The 21,822-nt window shown below is 40.3% G+C and overlaps 1 protein-coding gene across 3 annotated transcripts in view; it reads left to right on the top strand.

Annotated features, from left to right (window-relative positions):
- Positions 1-21,822, top strand: part of PLCB1 (phospholipase C beta 1) — a 668,292-nt gene that overhangs the window by 547,716 nt on the left and 98,754 nt on the right. For all 3 annotated transcript variants that reach the window (XM_023626130.2, XM_023626131.2, XM_070247468.1), the window contains exons 24-27: positions 6,408-6,540; positions 8,735-8,788; positions 11,822-12,041; positions 15,974-16,154. In XM_023626130.2, the coding sequence (XP_023481898.1) occupies positions 6,408-6,540; positions 8,735-8,788; positions 11,822-12,041; positions 15,974-16,154 (588 nt within the window). The remainder of the gene's footprint in view (positions 1-6,407; positions 6,541-8,734; positions 8,789-11,821; positions 12,042-15,973; positions 16,155-21,822) is intronic.

Genomic DNA, 21,822 nt, shown 5'->3' with positions numbered 1-21,822 from the left:
GCTTTTGCAAGAAACCTCCTCCATAACAATTTTTAAAATTTCAGTAGATCCTAATAAGAGCTTTGGGTTCATCTACCTAAAATAGTGATGAAACCAGAAACTTGAATATTATAATCCATGCAGTATCTAATACCATTATAAAAGTGTGACTTTCATGCTGGCCCAGTGGCCAAGTAGTTAAATTCCTGTGCTCCGCTTTGGTGGCCCAGGGTTTTGCTGGTTCAGATCCTGGGCGAGGACATGGTACCGCTCATCAGGCCATACCGGGATGACGTCCCACATAGCACATCCGGAAGTTGTAGGTGTATACAACTACACTATACACCTGTGTACTGGGGTCTTTGGGGGGAGAAGAAAAAGAAAAAAGATTGGCAACAGATGTTAACTCAGGTGCCAAACTGAAAAAATAAAAAGTAAAAAGTGTGACTCTCAATAACAAAGTTTTTCACTCTGCTTTAGAGCAGGGCTTCTCAAATTTTAATGTGCATACAGATCACCCAGGGCTCTTGTTACAATGCAGACTCAGACGCAATAGGTCCAGAGCAGGGCACAAAATTCTGCATTTCTAACAAGCTTCCAGGTGATGCTGATGCTGCCGGCCTATGGACCATATTTTGAGTAGCAAGGGTCCCAGCTTTAGCATGTTGTCCCCCCGTTATCCATAGTTTTGCTTTCCACGGTTTCAGTTACCCACTGTCAACTGACGGCACAGCTTGCTCCTGACATCCAACCATCAACATTGCTTAATGACGGGAATATGGTCTAAGAAATGCGTCATTAGGCGATTTGTCATTGTGCGAATATCACAGAGTGTAATCCCACAAACCCAGATGGGTGTAGCCTGCTACACACCAAGGCTACTTTGTACTAATCTTATGGGACCACCACGGGATATGTGGCCCATTGTTGACTAAAATGTTGTAATGCAGCACATGACTACATATTGTTATAATTGTTCTATTTTACTATTAGTTATTGTTATTAATCTCTTATTGTGCCTAATTTATAAATAAACTTTATCACAGATATGCATGTATATGGAAAAACATAGTATATATAGTATAGGGTTCGGTACTGGCCGTGGTTTCAGGCATCCCCTGGGGGTCTTAGACGGTATGCCCTGTGGATAATGGGGGACTACTGTATCAGAATCACCTGGATGGATTCTTCAAGCACAGACTGCTGCACCCCTACCCCCAGAGCTTCTGATTCAGTGGATCTAGGGTGGACACAAGAATTGCGTTTCTAACAAGTTTGTAGTGATGCTGATGCTGCTGGTCCGGGGACCACACATTGAGAACCATTACTTTGGAGTGTTACATCTGTCTCTAACAAAGATGTGGCTCCCCCCAGATGAAAGCCATTAGTTCCATCCACTCTAAAATGTCAGCTTAGTCACAGAAGCCTGAGAAGGGCTCCAGGAGAGACTCTCTTCTCTGGGAATTGTCCAGAATCTGTTCTGTGAGTGATTGGCCATAGTCTTTGCCAAATGATTTGGCTTCATTAATTTGAAAGATACAGTCTCATGAGGTGAACATAAAGGGTGGTCAGTCTACCTTCTCTTTCAAAGAGGAATCCATGATTTCTACCTAACTGCAAAGAGTTCATTTCTGCTGATTTCTTTGAAGACTGTATCAAAATATTTCTAACAAATTAAGGTTGCTAGGAAGGGTAACATATGTAAAACACATATAAAATAGTCAGCAGGGCTATATCCTTTCATGTCTTAATCTCTTTCTAAATAAATGGCTACGATTATGAGTCAAATGCTGATTCTCTAATTACAGACCACAGAAAGAGCAGTATCTTCATCCTTTTCATTTATTGATTCATTCACTCAAAAAAATATTTTTCTTATCCCAGCAAAACATTAGGTGGTTCTTTAGTTTCAGGATTCTGTCATTAATAATATATCTATTGATTATACGTTCCAAAATGGAAACAAAATGTGGATTTATTCATTCATTCATTTAATAAATTTTTTTAACACAACTGTGTCAGTCACCATGCTGGGCATTATATAAATAATGGTGAGAAAAATCAGATGCTCTCATAGGCTTTACTGTCTGTAGAGAGAAACTGACATTAATAAAAACTCATACATATCCGTGTAAACTTGCAGCTATCACCAATATTTTGACAATGAGATATCATGTGAATGCTAATGATTTCTTTATATGATGATGCAGTCATGCTGTGTCAAGAATCAATTGGATCCGTGTTCCACTTACTTCTGGAAGAACATTCTGGGTATCAATTGGAATAAAATCCCAAATAATTTTACTTGATAAATGTTCATCAAAAAGCTTAAAAAACTCTAGTCAACATATGAATACATTCAGTTCCTTAAAGCTGTCTTTAGCTTCTAACGCACCCTGGTAGACTCTTCAAAATATAGGGGCTTTGCCGTATTTTGTTATGAAAATTTTCAAACACACAAGCATTGGAAGAATTGTACAATGAACACCCATATATCAATCGCCTGGATTTCACAATTAAAATTTTGATGCATTTGTTTTATCACATATATATTTCTCTATCCATTCATTATTTCATCTTATTTTTTGATGCATTTCAAAGTAGGTTGCGAATATTATTCTACAATACCCCTAAAGGCTTCAGAACACATACATCAGGATATAGTTTTTAGAAGTGATCTGAATTTCTTAGAAATGTGGGGCGGATACATTATCTTATTTCATTCAGTTGTTATAAATTTAAGGTACCAGTTGTACTCTGGTTTGGGGAAGCTCGCTCTTGAGGGAAAGGCTAGCCCTGACAAAGTCACATCCACTGCCCACGTTTGTCCTGAGTAGACTGCATTTCTGCATAATAAAATTGTGAGTCTTACCTTTAATATTCTGGAAAAACTGATGACCTTGCCCCAGACCATCTGGCTTCTGAATCAAGAGCTCCCACCCCACCACTGCGTGGACGGGACTGCACTTTTTAGGTGACTTAGGCAAGAACAGCATGACCCAACAGCTCCAGCAACGCAGTCACACGTTTGCTATTTGGAAGACTCTTTACTTACCATATTAACCATTCAACTAAATTCCACAAATTCTAGTTCTCTATTGATTGATCATCAGATCCAAATTTTCAATGCCCCACATGCGGAAATCTTTTCAGCTATTATACCAAATGGCATCTCCTCATTCTATAAAACTTGTGAAAATGGCCTTTCCATTTATCCTTTTACTAATACATTTGTATTATATATTATATTTTCAAGGCACTTCTGTTTTGGAAATAGGAAGGGTATAAATATTTCTTTAATGGAATCTTGGTTTTTAGAAGTCACTCTTTTGTGTTTCCTAGGAAAAAATATTGCAATGCTTCCATTTGGCCACTAGAGGGCAGAGACCGTCTTCTGTTGGGGTTCATTCTGCACATTTTTTTTTCTTCCCACCCAGCTAAAGTCTAGTGCATCTAAAGTACTGAACCTTCTTTCCTTAAAAATTGTTTAATTGGATCCTAAGAGTCTCCGTTAAATTAATAAAACTGACATTTCTAGTTCTGTACTGTTGCATTAAATCTAGCCCATTTCGTCCGTTTCCATCATTTCCCTTAACTGCCTATAAATGTGCAGTGCGAATGGTGTCCCCCTGTGGTTGTGCGATGCAGCCCACCCTGCCTGGAGACATCTCCCGTGTGACCCCTGCGCTGAGCATTTCTCCACAGCTAACCTCAAAATCCAGCCCCGGCCTTGGTGATCTCTTTATCCTCAGTTGTAACTATAAAAGTGTCCGCCTGTATGTTTACTCAACATTTATCTGCTTTTTTAAGAAATATCTTTGAATTTATACATTATGTCACTTTCTGAAATGTAGACTTTGTCTTACATATTCTTAAGAAGCAGAGATTTATTTTCCCTTCATCTTGACTCAAGTTGGTGATTGAACTTGGTTTCCCAAGGACATACAGCTATGGAATGTCTGCAAACCTGATACGAGGCAAAACTAAGCTTGCTGGATTCACTTGGCCTATGTCTCCAGCTTGATACCCCCAAGACACTAATTCCAGTTGCCCAAAAAGAAGCCACACATTATTGTCTTCATGGAAGCTGACTTTCTATCTCCCTACTCTTTCCTCCATCAAAATTTTCTTTTCCTCCGTCCTTCTCCAGAGGGCTAATTTCAGCCAGCTGTCACCGTGGGATTCGCCTCCCACGTGTTTCCAGAAATCTGCTTGGATATAAATGGGGAAGGTCAGATATGCATGGAAAAGGGGCTCCTTCCTTCTCTGTTTCCAAAGCAGCTGAGTTTGGTGACCACAGGCACCCCTTTCCACTTGGAAGTTGGGAAGCTTTACCCCTATTATATTTAAGCCAGAGGACCAGACCAGTGGATGACTTTGCAATGGCTCAGTGCGCTTTCCAACATTCCCTTTACTTCAGTCCCTGCTGTGCAATGTAAATGCATTTCCTTTATGAATTTTGTGGCCCAACGTCTATGGTATTTCACTCTTCTCAAGTGTCTCCCACAAACCCAAATGCCTCCAGGAGTGAGGCAGGTAAAACCTACATGAGTGGAGAAGGAGCTGTCCTAAAAGGGGCAGAAACCATTCCGTTCTAACCCAAAGTGGGAACGTAGCCCCAGTGTGCTCTACCTGATTTTTCAAGAGAAGCGGGAAATCCATTTTATTAATGTAAAATCTCCTTAATTTAAAAATTTGGCAACTTTGGGTGAACCAAAGAAAATGTTTCCCCACACTCAACTTGGGCCCTAAGCCTCCAGTCTGCAATTTTTTGATGAACAAAAAACACTCGATCCCTCCCCTAGGCATATGATTTTTGGGAGAAGTTTCCCAATGGATGTAACTAAATAATGCGACCATACCAGAACTCACCCATCCGAAGCAGCCATTTTTCAAAAGACACAGTTCTGCATAGTGAGTTATCTAGGCTGCCTAGGTTACTGGTTTAGGCTCCTGCCTCCTCAACTTGATTTCTGGCCACGGGTCCCAGGGTTCATCTCTTCCACCTTGATACCTCCAGCACCGGGCAGGCCATGGGAGATAAGCAGAGATTATTTGTGGAATTAACCTAAATTCTGCCATCCCTTAAAGCAGTTTTGGAATTCATGTTTTAAAGATGCTTTGGGGGACAGATTGAAATCAACTTGTGACAATCAATGTCATTATTTTCACTCATCTTACTTTTTATAAAAATGTTATCATATGGCAATCTGCTGTCTGTAATTATGTGACAAAATGTCGCAACATTGGCCTTCAAATGACTTCTGGCTATTTCCTAATATATTCTTTTAATGTACTATAAAGTGGAACATTGGAATAGCCTCATTCTCAGTAAAATACACCATGGACCCAGAAGGTAATTCTAAGAAAAGGGTTGCAGAGCATTTAGAGCATTAAAAAGCATCATTGAAATGGTACATAATTACTGAGGCAATTATATTATAATGATCAATGTTTATTCAGCAAACATTTATTGAATGCTTATTGTCTGCAGGGCACAATGGACTAGCTGCTGGAGAGGTTGGAGTAGAGATTTCATAAGTTTCAATGCACTTATTATTATTATTCATTGGTAGTGTTGTACAAGCTTAAATGGTTTATTTTTTTAGTACACACATATTTACTCTGTGCCAGGAGCTATTCTAAGCGCTTTATAAATATTAATTTATCTGATCCTCTAAACAACCTTACAATATAGACAATATTTTGATCCCCAGGACATACATGTTCTCATCTGTAAAGCTGAGGAAACTGAGGCACGGTTAAGTGATTTGCCCAATATCACACTGCTAATAAGTGGCAGGGCCAGAGTTTAAACTCAAGCAAGTCTGGCTTCAAAATCTCAATTAGCTATTGCTGGATAACGAACAGCCCCCAAATTTAGTGGGTTACATCATCAACTGCTTCTTTTTCAGGAGTCCTTTGGTCAGCTGGGCAGTTCTGCTGGTCTGAACCATGCTCAGCTCATCGTAGCTGGGCTCACTCACGTGCATGAGGGCTGGCTGGTCTAGGACATCCTTGCCTGGATGACTCAACTCGCCTCCACATGGTCTCTCAGCCTCCATTGCTATAGCAGGCATTTGAGAAGGAGGAAAAGTTCACAAGTACATTTTCAATCCTCTGCTTGCATCAAGTTTGCTGCTCTCTCATTTGACCAAAGCAAACCACGTGGCCAGGTTCAAAGTCAGTGTGGAAGGCACTACCAAGGGGCATGGACATAGGAAGGTGTAAAAATTGGGGCCTTTAATACAGTTATCCTACCACAGTCATGACTCAACACCATGCTATTTCATCCTGCTTTCCAGATAGTTTTAAATTTGATATTTCAGACTCCAGATGAGTTGGGGAAATGCTATCAAATATAGCCTTATTGGTTTAGGAAGGTAATGTAAGAAATGTGGAGAATGAAAGGGTGTTTATGATTTTAGGCTGATCCTGGGGAAACACCATCGGAGGCTCCGAGTGAAGCCAGGACAACTCCAGCAGAAAACGGAGTGAATCACACTACATCCCTGACACCTAAACCTCCCTCCCAGGCTCTCCACAGCCAGCCAGCTCCAGGTAAACGCTCTGAAGAGAGAGCTGTACAACAGGATTGCCAGCCTCCAGTTCATCTGTGCCCCTGAAGGAGGTAGCATGATCCAGTTAGCCGAGGCAGCAAGTGAGCCAAGATGCATGGACTCAGCAAGAGCTTCAGAAATGTGTGATGAATGAATGAATGAATGAATGCTGAGAGAGACTCATAAGTGCTCATCTGGCTCTGCTGATAACTTATAAAGCCACAACAAAACATCACCCACATTTCCCTTGTCTTTCATGTGGATTGAGATCCATCTGCTGGCAGGCTTTGTGAAGAGTTCTTCAAGCATCTTATAAACAGCTATGCTTTAGAAGCACATTCTCAGTTCTATCTCACTAAGTTAAGTCTCTGCCAAAAAATTCCTTTCCATCCTTCTCCAACTTACTTTTCAATACCCTTGAGAGTCTGCCGTGTGCTGAGCATGCTGCTAAGGTCTTCACGTGGATTTTCTCATTTCACCATCATATCAAGCCCATGAGAGTTGAATCTGTTCTTCTCCCCACTGTGCAGAAGAATGAAGTGCAGTTCTGAGATGATAAAGTACTTCTTGAGGGTCACAAAGCTAGTGAAGAGTGAAGGCAGGACTGACACAGTTCTCTAGGACCCTAAAACTCTTGCTTTTAGCCGCTATACTCCTAGCAGAGCTACACCAATGTCTCACTTCTCAGAAAAATCCTTTGATTCTTTGCAGCTAACTTTGATCCTTAGTCTAAGACTGCTTTAGGTAATTATCTCCTGTTTGCGTGTCCTCTTTCCCCAATAGGTGGTAGGCTTCCTGGGATAGGCTTCAGTGTGATGCTTCCTTTGCACAGAGCTGGGGAAGAGCATGGACTTGATAACTTTTTGTTAAATTGGTTAATAAAGTAAATAAAAGGGAAAAGATTTCTCATGCGGGAGAGCGAGATTTTGAAAAGAATAAATCATATTAAATTTATGTTAGATGTGACTGGGGCCTATGCTTTTAAGAAGATTGTTGAGATCAATAATAGTAAGAAAATGACTTGATCGTAAACAAGTGAGTTTTCAAGTGAAGATTTTTATAAACCAAATACAAACATTTTGAGTGTCTCTGGAATAGAAAGAAGTCACTTAAATCTGTGAGTAAATGTAGGGTGGTGCTTTTGAATGTAAAAGAGAATTTAGCAGTTTAGCATTTGATTTTTTTAACTTGATGTTTTGAAATAATTTAACTTACAGAATCGTTTTTAAAATGGCACGGAATACATTGCAAAAATGGTCTCCTCTTCTCTAATATTAACATCTGTCAGAATCATGGTGCAATTATCAGACCAGGAAATTAACATCAGCATACTCAGACCTGAACTACAGACATTGGGTGAACTTCACCTGCTCTCCAGGTTCCAACTCAGGATCCCCCATTGTGTTTAATTGTCATGCCTCCTTATTCTCCCTTAATCTTGACCGTCCTTCAGCCTGTCCTGTCATTCCTGACCTTGACACTTTTGAAGAGTACTGGTCAGTTATTTTGTAGAATGTCCCTTAATTTGAGTTGGCCTGGTGTTTTCTCATGATTAGATTGAAGTTATGCAGTTTCGGCAAGAACATCACAGAAATGATGCTGTCCCCTTCTCACTGCATCTTATCAGGGGTACCTGATGTTAATGTGTCTCATCATTGGTGATGCTGGAGCTGTTGGTTAAGATGGTATCCGCCAGGTTTCTCCACTGAAAGTTAGGATTTTCCCCTTGTGGTTAATAGATTTCTTGAGAGAGATACTTCAAGATTATGCAAATATCTTGTTTCTCCTTAAACTTTTGCCCAATGATTTTGACATCTACCAAGGGATCTTGTCCGCAACAATTGTTACTGCCTACTGGTCAGCGTTTGATTTTTAAAAGACCAGCTGCTATTTCTGATTTTACCAAAAGGTGGCAATAGCATGCCTAAACTGAGTTTATTGACAGGAGTTTTGATTCAAAGTGGAAGGATGTCATTTCTTTCTATAAATGGAGCATATAGATTCACATTTAATTAGGTTTGCCTGAGTTATAAAACAAAGAAATTTCTTAGAATATTTTTTGGAATTATTTTCTCCTGCAATTTGTAATTTCTTAGTAAAGAAATTTAGACTCAGGGCTCAAACATTGTTGTTATACAAGCAGAATAAAATTTAAAAAGTTAAAAGAGGCTATTTATTTTATCTTTTTATTTCAGGTTCTGTAAAGGCACCGGCCAAAACAGAAGATCTCATTCAGAGTGTTTTAACAGGTAAAGACCACCCTTTTCCCCCATGGAATTAGGCACCTGAATATTATAGAGTGTAGGTATTTAGAGGAGAGGAGCTTTCCATTCACCTCTGAAAAATAACATCATTAGTATTTCTTCTCTAAAAATATCTAGAGATATACAGTTGTAGTTTAGGCCACATTACATGACGTAATCACAGAAAAGTAGCCATATTTGGCAGATAGGACCCATTGGTGTAAAAATAATATAATTTCACAAGATATCTATTTTAGAATCAAAGAATAGTTTCATGCTGGAAATGTGACCCAGAGAACAGGAATGCATGTCTTCCCAAGGTGCCAGCAATAAACTGTATTTGAGAAATGCAGAATATGATTCTCTTATGACTATAGAATACAGAGTGTTTGAGAACTGTGGTACAGTTTGGAAATATTTTATATTTGGTTAGTTCCATAGACTAGTGGGACTAAAACTGGTACAAGATTTCTTTAATGCTATTAGCAGTATGTAATAGAGTCTTAAAATTTTTTATAATACTTCGTCCAATACACAACAGAATTGCACACACATGTTCATCCAAAGCAGCACTATTGGTGAAATTCCCAAACTGCAAACAACCCAAGGGTCCATAAACAGTAGGGTAGATAAATAGATTGTGGTATATTCACAGAATAAAATAGGACACAGCTGTGGGAATAAATAAACTATAATCCCACACAACATGGAAAAAATTCACAAGAATAATGTTGAAGTAAAGAGTCCAGACACAAAAGAGCACATTCTCTGGTTCCATCTCCATAAAGTCCCCAAACAGGCAAAGCTAATTCATGCTGCTGGAAACACGGATTTAGCTTATACTTGGTGGGGGGTAGGGACCAAAAAGAGGGCCTCTGGGATGCTGATGGTGGTCTGATTTTGATCTGAGTGATGATTATTGAAACATGTTCATTTTGTGAAAATTCATAGGGCTGTGCATTGATGATTTATATACTTTCATGCATGTATTTATATTTCACCAAAATAATACATAAAATATGCATGGAAAAATTAATCAAGGAATGTATTAAAAGAAAATAAAACATGTTGTTAGAGATTTAGTTCCATGGGAAATAATATAACGTTAATGCAAAACACACTTGACAGAAGTGTAAGTAGAAAGTGATTCCGACGTTATTTAAAAAGACATAAATGCATAGACAAAAGGCAATGGGTCTGTACCAATATATTAGCAGTGGTTATCTTTGGTAGCTTGTTTATGAGTGATATTTATTTCTTTAAATAACTGGACATTACCCTGTATGCTTCAGAACATATTCAAAGAATAGCCTCTCTTGCACAGACATTTTAAAAAATAGTATTTTCCGTGGAATTGTTTTTAAATCTGAGGTTGGAACATCTTGAAAATTACTAAACTTGCCGGAGCCGATGTGCTGCACACCATTTTTAAAGAAACAGGATTAAATCCATCACCAAATATGCAGCCATTCCTTATGATTATAAATTCTTAATGTAATAAGTTATTATGCAACCAAAATGAGTGCATTTGGGCCGGAGGGAAGCCGTTAAATAAATGGTCCTAATTCTCTCCCTGGCCTCTTTCTCAAAAGGAATTGACTATCGTGAGAATAGACACATTATAAAAAAGGGGAGCATTTTTCAATTGCTTAAAGACCTTAGCTTTAGGAACATAAATTATCATTCTGACTTCCATGTTTATCCACTAGATGTCTCATTTTCTATTCAAGACTGTTGTTACTCATGGTATATATTATTTCTGAATCTCTTGACAGTTCTAAATATTGATGATAACGTATTTTTGTTGCCAGAAGCAGAAAGTTCACAACATGGAAACGTGAACTATGACTTAATCTAGATCCAAATGCATGATAATTCTTTAAAGTTAAGACACTGTCAATTTTAAGGTACCCCACTATTCATGGATGGCTAAGAAAGAAACACACTGACACACCATTACACTCTACGGACTATAAAATGCACTTAATTTTGGAAATGTTAACATATTTTTTCAATGCATATGCTAGAATTGATGAAATATGTCAATAAAATACAGAATGTTTTAAGGTCAAGCTTTGTCACGTTAAGTGCTTTCTCAGTAAAAATATGTAGTAATGTAAGCTGCCACTAACACTTATAGTGCCTTTGGGAAAATCACATTAATCACCTTCCCTCACTTTGCTGCTTTATGCCGGAACACTGAGACAAATATGCAAACCTACAATGTCTATACCGTGAATACTGCTCCTTAGAGATGGTGCTATAGAACCTGTACAATCATTTGTTAAAACTCCAAAGGCGCACTCTCAGAAACCGTATTAAATACTTTGCATGAATTCTTCATTTCATCATCTTAACAACTGAAAAAAGTGGTAGAAGTATTGTGACCCTTAAGGTGGATGTACCTGGTGCTCCACCCAGATTCCCTTTCCTGTATGGTACACCCATCTCCCAGCTGTAGTGAGTGTTGGTTGCTAATGGTTCATAGCTTCCACTTCTCTTGAAAACGGCCTTTAGCCAAAAGTAAGCTCCCTCTCTAGTATGCTATGTCTTTACCCCACTGACTGTCCCGAATTTGCAAAAGGCTGACCTTTCTTTCCTCCAGGTGAGACTGACTCTGTTATACAATTCATACTCCAGGGCTCCCTGTGGGATCAGGCAGAAACGAGGCTCCAGCTGCAACCACATCCTTGCTTAGCTGCTTCCCCTTGCCTATCGGCTGTCCTCGCTCCCCTCCTCCTGAGAGCCCTCCTTAGTAAATCACATGCACGAATCCCCCTTTTGGGCTTTGCTTCTAGGGAAGCCAAACTTAAAAACAAAATTACAAGTGAAGAAATTGGGTCTTGAAGAAATTTGGCAACACAGTCTCAAAGTTAGCAAGTGATAGAGCCCAGATATGTTTGATATGAAAGCCCTGCTCTTAAGCTCCAGTTGGCTAGGATCAGACAAATACTGCTCAATAAGCAGGCTGCTACTCCTCTTTGCATCAGTGCTTTGAGTTCTTCCAGGTCTGTTAGCTCTTGTACTCTTTTGTTGCAGAAGTGGAAGCGCAGACTATTGAAGAGCTAAAGCAACAGAAATCGTTCGTGAAACTTCAAAAGAAGCACTACAAAGAAATGAAAGACCTGGTTAAGAGACACCACAAGAAAACCACTGACCTTATCAAAGAGCACACTACAAAATATAATGAAATTCAGAATGACTACTTGAGAAGGAGGGCAGCTTTGGAAAAGACAGCCAAAAAGGATAGTAAGAAAAAGTGAGTTGAATGGGTATTGTTTGTTTGTTTTATAGTATGAAGGAAGAGAGTTATTTACATGGATTTTTGATATTTTATGCCATATTTTGGGCCGACATTGCTGCAAGAAAGAAAGCCACCCAATTCCCTCCATTCTCTAGAGCTCTTGTGTCATCTCAGATCAGTTTTGCTTGTGGACTCAATTTCTTTATTTGACCAATTTCTGAGAATAGATATGAGGGAAGTCTTACCTTTGAGTTCTAGCCTGTGAGTCCATATTATAGCTGCCAATCTGGTGGGTATGAAATTTTTCCATGTACCTAGAACCTAGTTGAAGAGGTCACTTGTCTTTTAGAAAAGAGAAGTCTCAAGTATCCTTTTCTGCCCCATCCAAAACCCTCAAAGCCTTGTACAGATAACCCTTGTGTCTGGGTCTAGGCGGCCCCACAGCCCCATGTACCCAGACCTTGACTGACAGAAGCATCTCTCACACATTCATTCAATCAATATCTGTTGAGTGCCTGCTGTGTGGGACACAGTAGTAAACACGACCTACACAGTGATCACCCGCAAGTAGCTAAGATGGTAATCGGGGAACTATGTGAGCATGGAAGCTACCTGTCTGTGAGCTAAGAGTCAGGTTGTACCACATCCTTCCTTTCTCTTTCTTACAGAACAATCTTATCTTGATGCCAGGTTATAGAGACAAGTAAGAAGCATTTTTCAGATCCATATGGTGACATGATTTAACATGGGCTTAACTTGAAAGCACAGTCAAAACCCAGTACTTGGATTTTAAGAACTAAATCATTATTTCTTAGAGCTGGAGCAGCCTTAGAAGCCATCTAGGTGAATCTTTGTCACTTCTTCACAGAGGAAGCTGAAAGCTAAAGGCATTCACATTTACCCACAGTTACACAAACAGTTCAGGTAAAGCTTGGCCTAAAACGTCTGCTAAATTTCTATTTTAGTGATATGCATGTAGTTTGTTTATTCACGTATTCATCTACTTATAAGTCAGACCCTGAAAACTTCCAATAGAGTATTGAAGCAGCTCATCATAGCAGATGAGTAAAAATCCTACGAAAATAGAAAAATAAAAACCACACACACACACCTACATACACACAGACTGAGTGGCTAGCAGTTACCTAGACGTGCTGTCCATTACAGGAGTCGCTAGCCACATGTGGCTATTGAGCCCTTGAGAAGTGGCTCATCCATATTGAAATGTGCTATAAGTATAAAATATGTTCCAGATTTCAAAGACTTCCTTAAAAGAAAAAAAAGAAGAGAATGTAAAATAGTTCATAATTTTATATTGACTTATATTGCTTTTCTTTTAATTACATGTTGAAATGATACTATTTTGGGATGTATTCGGTTATATGAAATATATTATTAAAATTAATTTCACTCATTTTTTTTTTTTTTTTTTTTACTTTTTAAGGTAGCCACTAAAAATTTTAAATCACCTATGTGGGAAAAATCAAATACGTGACTTAGGTTATTTCTGCACCAGCTGTTTAGTGTAATTTCTCTTTGAATACTAGATTTAGCTTTTAGCTTCTGAGAAAAGGAAATATGGGTTAGATGATTCTTCTTATGTGATTATAGGAAACTTGCTTACTTTTCCAAGAGAGACAAACACTTCCCCAGTATTAAATTACAAGAGAATTCATCTCATGGATCTTATACAGGCAATGTTAGGCAACAGGGGATAATGTCTTCAACCTTGTTTTTACAGAAGATGTAGAAACATTATTCCCTTGGTTATTGTTTTATACTCTCCCTCAAAAAACAAACAAAAGTCCCTAAGCATCTAGTATTGAAAGATAAAACAGGAGAAACTTTTCTTCAAGAGGCAAAGCCACTGAGGTCTGATTATGTCTGTCCATCTCCCACCCTCCGTGAGACATGTTAAAATCCTGAAAATACTTCACTAATAAATGGACATGATGTCCATTAGATTAGTGTTGTTTTTTTTTTTTTTTTTTGAGGAAGATTAGCCCTGAGCTAACATCTGCTGCCAATCCTCCTCTTTTTGCTGAGGAAGACTGGCCCTGAGCTCACCTCTGTGCCCATGTTCCTCTGCTTTATATGTGGGATGCCTACCACAGCATGGCTTGCCAAGTGGTGCCATGTCCACACCCAGGATCTGAACCAACAAACCCTGGGCCGCCAAAGCGGAACGTGCAAACTTAACCGCTGCGCCACCACGCCAGCCTCTAGATTAGTTTCTTATTCAAATATCCATCATCTCAACTGAGCTTTCCACATTATGTGAAGAGGAGATCATTCAAAGATAGCTTCTGTGCAGACACTGGCATGCAATGATTCTGTGTTGTTCTTAAGAGCACAGACTTTGCCTTCCCCTAAGTGTCTGTCCTTGGGTAAGCTGAACTGCTGCTCCCCCATACTGTGTCCTTAGGCACATTTTCTCACTGAACCTGTTTCCTCAGATGTAACATGGCGATGGTTATGCCTACTTGTTGGGTTGTTGTGAAAGCCAAAAGTAAAGTAGAGAGTGGCTGGCACATGTTGAGCTGTCAACAAATGTTGACCTGTTGCCTCTGCTGTGGTGGTTGTGGCTGATTGAAGAAACAGCTTTATGTTCTGGCTACACTAGCTTCCTGCTACAAAAGATGGTAAATGTATCTCATGTCCATGCCAGGATGGAGGGCCACCTCAATGCTGCTGTGTGATTCCGATGTATCAGGATCCGTGAGCCTTGTAGAGTGTTCATTCTCACTTGGCCTTGCATATAAAAGTGCAAATAGAAACCTTTGAGGGAATTCTGCATCCCTTACTTGACAAAATAAGATCCTAACCCCAGCGTTAACCGACTGCCTCTCCACATGGCACTATTGATGCTGGCCTACTTCAAAGAGAGAGCAACAGGAATTTCTTCTACCTGTTCCACCTGGCTGCAAGTGAAAAAACAGAGGCAGATTGAGGCCGAATCTGATGTGCTGGATATCTTGGGTGGTTTAGTCTTCTTTCTGCAGAGTTTTCCATATAAAGGAAAATATCAGAACTGTTCTTGTACTGCATTCCCAACACTGTCTCCTTTTCTATTGTGTCCTATAAGAAGTGAGAGCACAAAATTTGAAGGAATCATACCATATGTTTTAACGCACGAATAAGTTAGTGAGAATTGCTTTGATTTATTTCAGCATTAGTCCTAAATATCCATATGTACAATTTTCTGGCTATGAATAATTCAAAGAAAGTTAACCTGCACAGAGTAAGCTCTCAATAAATATTTTAGAATGAACTAATGCATCCTCCTTCCTCTTGTAACCTACGCATTTTGAGGAAAGTGCCATTTTGTGTACAGATATCAATGAAGTTGCTACCCAAGCCCAAAGAAACATTTTAATAACATATCTTTCCTATTAAAAGATGTCAAGAAACAGACCATATTGGCTGGGAGGGCTGCTGGCACATGGCATCTACACATGCTCTCTGTTTTCAATACACACTACCCAGATGCAAAATGTGGTACCTCTTCAACTCCCTCAAGAGAATCCAATCAATGTAGAATGTACTGAAATTGTCAGGGGGGAGAAATGTAGCTGGGAATGACATTATATGTGCCATATTAAAAAAAATAAAAAGATTAAAGCCTTAAAAAATTCTTATTAGACATTGTTTTTCCCAAGGGGGGACTATCATTCTCTCCACCACCACTGCCAGGGCCCCCAGCCTCCTGGCTTTCCTTTTCTGCCCCAACCTCTTTCTTGAGCAACACAAATTTCATCTACTTTCTGTGTTTGCAGACCCTCTGCTGCTAAGCTTGTCCGTGGGGTATCGGCCTCTTTCTCAAGTGGTTTCTTGAAATATTTATTTCCAAACACAGCCCTGTCTCTAGGAGGAACTCTGGTGAACAGCCTACCTCCACCTGCTCGTGACCTGATGATTTTTATGAGTCAAGCTCTGTGTCTCTGCAGATCGGAACCCAGCAGTCCTGACCATGGTTCATCGACAATTGAGCAAGACCTTGCTGCCCTGGATGCTGAAATGACCCAAAAGTTAATAGACTTGAAGGACAAACAGCAGCAGCAGCTGCTTAATCTTCGACAAGAACAGTATTATAGTGAAAAATACCAGAAGCGAGAACATATTAAGTTGGTAAGCCTGAGAAATGCGATTTCTGTTTGTATCGCTGGAGCCCTCTTTTCTATAGAAAACTTTTGATGCTCTTAGATGACTTAAAGGGAGACAGTGGCAGGTCTGGCTGCCACCTTCCCTTCACTTCTTTACCCAATAATCTTATTTTAATGCCAGGTAAGATGTATTTTTCAGATTGATATTGTGACTTATGATTTCACGTGCGCTTAACTTAAAAGCGCAATCAAAACCCAGTACTTGGGTTTTAAAAAGGAACAAAATCATCATTTCTTAGAACTGGAAATTGCACAGGTCACATAATGTTCACCACACTCATATTTTCTAAGCTCCATTATTCCAGCATCTTTACCAAGCTCCTCTCTGTTTCCCAAAGAAGCTATGTTTTATTATTTTTATTTTCACTAACTTGTTTTGGGGTTATAATAGTTTTTTGAGATCTTTGAACTCTCGCAAGGAATTAAAAACACTTATATCTTTCTTCAGGAAAACTAAGAACATGCTGCAAATAAATGTTCACTTTTTGTATCACTGGGCTTTTCAAGAACTAAAAAAATTGTACAGTCCACTCTCCTTCATTTAGAAAAGGCAGTATCTAAATGGCTAATATGGAATGTTATCTACCCAATTCCTGTGGCTCCCTGTGAAAGGAAATGACTTCATCTCTGTTAATGATCAGTTTTGTCTTCCAAAGTGTTTTCTCATGAATTGTGACATTCTCTCCCTTGTTGTTGATGCCTTGACACATAGTAGGGTCATGATAAATATTTGGTGACAGATAGATGAAATGAATCAAATAAAGTAGCCTTGAAGACAAGCTGATGCCAGCTGAGTAAGTGTAATAGAAATTAAAGTAGTATACCCAGAGGAAACGGGTTCTGAGAGGTGTTTGTATGACCTGTCCATTTCGTTGCTGAGAGCCTGTCCATGCAAGAGAATTCTGAGGTTGTTTCTGCTGGTACGTTGGAAATGGGTGGATGGGTTAGTCGTGATTGTATAACAGGTGATTCAGCGTAATGGTGTTGTCCTAGTACTGGGTCTGCAGTGACAACATGCAGATGAGCAGGTCAAGATCCCATAAGGAGCTTATCAAAAATCAGATTCCGCTTGCTCAGTTATTCTCAATCTCAGCATGCATCAGAACCATCTGGAAGCCTTGGTAAAACACAGATTGTTAGGCCTCGCCCCAAATTTCCAATTCAACAGTCCTCTTGTAGGGCTGGTGATGCTGATGCTTCTGGTCCTGGGACCTCACTTTGAGAACCATTGCCCAGTACTTAAATGTGAGGCCCGAGGATTTACTTTTTAACAAGCTTCACCTGATTTTGGTGGACTGCTCTATTTTTGAACTACTGAAATAAGATCTAAGCAGTGATAGAATGGTCAGGCAGAGGTCAGGTTTTGTCTAAGGATGGGATTGCTGTGACAGATCTGAGACAGCCAAAGTGAATTTTAGTGGGGGATAATGGCTTTGGGACCCAGTTACAACCACTGCCATCCCACTTTCTCCAGGACCCCATCCCTAGTACTCCAGAAAATAGTAACAAAAATTAAAATTAGAATAGCAGCCATGTACTGATTACTCATGGTGGGGCCATGTGCTATGCTATGCCATTTACAGAGATTGTCCACTTTAATCTTCACAACAGCCCCTGGAGTTTGGCACTATTGTCAGCCCAATTTGCAGATTAAAAAACCTTACAGAGATATTTAGTGACTTTCCCGAGGTTCCACAACTGGAAAGTGGGTATGGTTGGAACTTGAACCTTGGTCCTCTGACTCTAGAGCCCCTGCTTTATAACCACTGTGTAGATGCCTCCACTAATTCAGATTTCAAGTGAAGGTTATCATAATGGCCTCACATCTACTCCCATAGAGCACACGCGGCCAGCTCCTTCGTGACTGGATACTGTACCTCTCTCTCTTTTTTTAACAACTTTATTTCACATGCTATGCAATTCACTCATCTAAAGTGTACAGTTCAATGGTTTTTAGTGTATGCAAAGATTTGTACAACCATCACCACAGTTTTGGAACATTTTCATTACCTCAAAAAGAACCACTGACTCATTCATTCATTCATTCATTCAACAAATAGTTATGAGACACCTACTCAGTAAATATATTAAAATACTAGATGATAAAAATGACAACAATCCTAGCCTTTATGGAGCTTACATTCCAGATGGGGGTCAGATCATAAACAAAATAAGTTGTTAAAATATATAGTATGTCAGATGGTAATAAGAGCTTAAGAGGTAAGTCAATCAGAAACAGCGAAATAAGGAATACGGTGAAGGGAAGGATGAGTAGTGTGCTTTGATTTTTTTTTTTTTTTTTTTTTTTTGGTGAGGAAGATTGGCCCTGAGTGAACATCTGTGCCAATCTTCCTCTATTTTGTATGTGGGATGCTGCCACAGCATGCGTTGTTGAGCGGTGTGTAGGTCCACACCCAGGATCTGAACCTGTGAACCTCACGCTGCCGAAGCAGAGTTCGTGAACTTAACCACTATGCCTGCAGGCTGGCCCCATTCTTTTATATTTTAAATAGAGTAGATGGGGAGGGACTCACTGGGAAGGCAGCATTTGAGTTAGGAGGTGAAAAATAGACCCAGGCAGACATATGGGGCAAGATTTTCCTAGGCAGAGCATTAGCAGCTGCAAAGGCTCTGCTTGGGCGTGGGCTGCGTGTTGAAGGAACAGCAGGGGGCTCTGCCTAAGGAGGACTATAGGGTCTTAAGTCAAAGAGATAGGACTTTTAGGTTTGGGGACTGATCTCTTAGGGTCTTATAGGCCTCCATATGGCCTCCAGGTTCCACTCAGAGTGAAGTGAGAGCCACTGGAGGAGTGACATGATCTAAGGTAACTTTCACAAGGACCACTCTGGGACTGAGTTGCCCGGTACATGGTGAGGAGCAGGGCCCCAGGAAAGGGCATAGTTTGGACGAATGGTGGCCCCACCGGTTAGAAGGCCCCACTGGGATTCTCCGGCAGATGACTGAAGTTGACTCCCAGGGTGAATGTTACCTAGAAGACTAGACAACCCAGACATAATCATCAAGAGTGTCCTCAGGACCCCAACCCCTGGGAAGACTCCATTCCCCCAGGAAAGAGTCACGGCAATTGAGAAGAGACGTGGCAGAATAAGAAGGAAGCCCAATACTCGTAGAAGATTCTCAAAACAGGAATTCAGAGTGTGGATGAAAACAGATGCCCACACATCCCACAAAGGCCTCTTGGGGAGAAGGGGACTTGTGCTGCAGAAATGGGTGCAGAAATCACAGGAAAGAGCTGCACAGTCTCAGAGTGCCAAGATGGATACCTGAGCATGAGGCACCGAGTTAAATCTCGCCAGATGAGGGTATAAAGAGCTACCCAACAGATTTTCTCCTGGAGGAGAGGTTGGCTGGGAACTACAGAAGACCAAGCTGAGCTCATGGGTGGGAAAATCCCACCTGAAAGGACAGGAAGCAGGAGAGCTCCTACTGGAGGTGGCAATGCCAGAACATGTGCTTCTCCCTAAGAAAGAATGAGTGCATCCATTGTAAAAGCTTTGAAGAGTTTTCAGAAAAACATAAATATGTGTCCAAGCCAGCCTGTCCCTTTCAGCCCAAATATAAGCACCCTACTCAAAATACTCACCCCTTCCCCAGTGTCATCATGGATTTGGGTTTCAAATAAAGCCCCAGTGTCTTTGAACATACTTGTGTGGGCCTTTGTTAAGAAGGCTAAGGCCCCCAAACCTTGGATTTAGAACCACACGAAGTTTATTTTATGGCCATTTTGGGGCATCCACAATTTATACTACATGCCTTTAGCTGACATATGTATCAGAACTTTCTATCAACTCTGTTTCTAATAACCAGAAATTGTTCTCCCAGGAAATCTTCTGACTGAAAGGCACCCAGAAGCGACAGTTCTATCTTTGGTTGTGGTTCTGAATTATGAACGGGCCTCTCAGGATAAATTAGACAAATAGAAGTGTAATTAAAAAGCAAGGAGGCCCCAGGTTAAAAAGACTATTTGGGTGATGAGGAAAATTAAGCAGAAGATATTTCATCTCCCAAAATTGCTTTGGGAATTAAATACAAACGTGTTTTGGTTGAAGATCGTGTATTTCAAATGCCAGCACCCACAGTTCAAGGATGGAGAAAGAAACCATGGCGTCAATAAACTTCCTGCCAAATGTTCATTAAAAACTTAATATTTGCAAAGCACTCTGATAGACACTGGAGATTAAGATAAAGAAGACACGGTCACCACACACACTCAGGGAGCATGTATCACAAACAGTTATAATACCATGTGATGAGGGAAATGACAAAGGTATCAGCATATTGATATGAAAACACAGATATGGGAACAATTTACCTAACTCCATCAACTGATAAACACCAAGAGAATATGTTTTGAGGTCATTGTTCATATTATCATGGGAGGTGTAAAATGCACACCAAGCTTCAGAGACTCTGGAGCTTCGAAGAATTTTTATAGCTGTCCAAATAAGGATCTTCATCCCTAAAGCCCGACATCCAAATAGCTTGGCAGCCTGGTTAGTGTGGTCCCCAGACCACCTGGGAGTCTGTTAGACCTACAGAGTCTTCAGGCCCCACCCCACACCTGCGAAATCACAGTTTGCATTTTAATAGGAGTCCCAGGTGACTTGTTACATGTTCAAGTTGAAGCTCAATTTTAGAGCCTATGAATCCTTATCTTTGCTCAAAGTGCGTTTTAGAAGAAGCCTGAAGTTCCTTTTAGTTGAAATGGGAAATACAGTACGATCTCCGCTACTCACAGCTTGGTCGTCAAGCCAGATGGATGTCTACCAGTGGCAGACGCACAGGTCCTGTGGAAGCTACTCCTGTGACTTCCTGCCTGTATCCTCAATAGAAGGAAATGGTTGTCTTCAGGCAGAGGGCAATGAAAATTAAGATGGAAGCCCTCCCGCCCCGTTCAAGTTCTTGCACCCCGTGAAATCTCTCTATAGATATCTCGGGGATCTGTGGATCCCAGTCAAGGCTTCCTGTTCCAGGGAAGAACTACAAGGTTGGAGAATCGACTCTGATGTGTTTATTTGTTTTTTGTGAACTGCCTTGGGTGGACCCTGAGTTTTGCCTATCCCAAAGGATAGGTTTTAATTTTAAAAGTGACTTTGGTAAGTGATAGAAATTCTTAGGGGGTCCCTCTGAGGGTTCTCGATGACTCTCAGTAATCAGCCCCACTCACATTCAAGGCTGAACATCCACAACCTAGTGAGAGGGGATTTTGTAGTGATGTCGACGGGGTCACTTCTCAGTCGCAGCAGTGCTTGGCCCGCCATTTTGTCTTCTCGCTCTTCCTCTTTTTTTAGCGGCTTCAGGAAAAGATTCCCTGGTTTTCTCTTCTAGTCGCCATACTTTTAGTCTTCTACAGAGGCTTGTTTCGTTTTCCTTTGCTTTGCTTCCTACCCTTTCTCCTCTTTCTCCTATTTTAAGTCTCCCATATGTTCTAATTCCATGCCTTTCTCCACTCCTTCACATTGACCTTGAAGGCTCGAATTCTTCTAGACATCCTCCTGCCTGTCCCACCAGTAATGGTTCCTGGGCCCCAAACCAACATTAGTACCCAGTGATATGAGTTCCCCAACTCCCTGTTGATCCCAGAGATTTAAAGTTGGGTTTCACAGTGAAAG

Source organism: Equus caballus, chromosome 22, assembly GCF_041296265.1.
Source record: "Equus caballus isolate H_3958 breed thoroughbred chromosome 22, TB-T2T, whole genome shotgun sequence".
Classification (NCBI taxonomy): domain Eukaryota; kingdom Metazoa; phylum Chordata; class Mammalia; order Perissodactyla; family Equidae; genus Equus; species Equus caballus.
The sequence above is the reverse complement of the archived record's forward strand: the minus strand, read 5'-3'. Positions and strand labels throughout refer to the sequence as shown.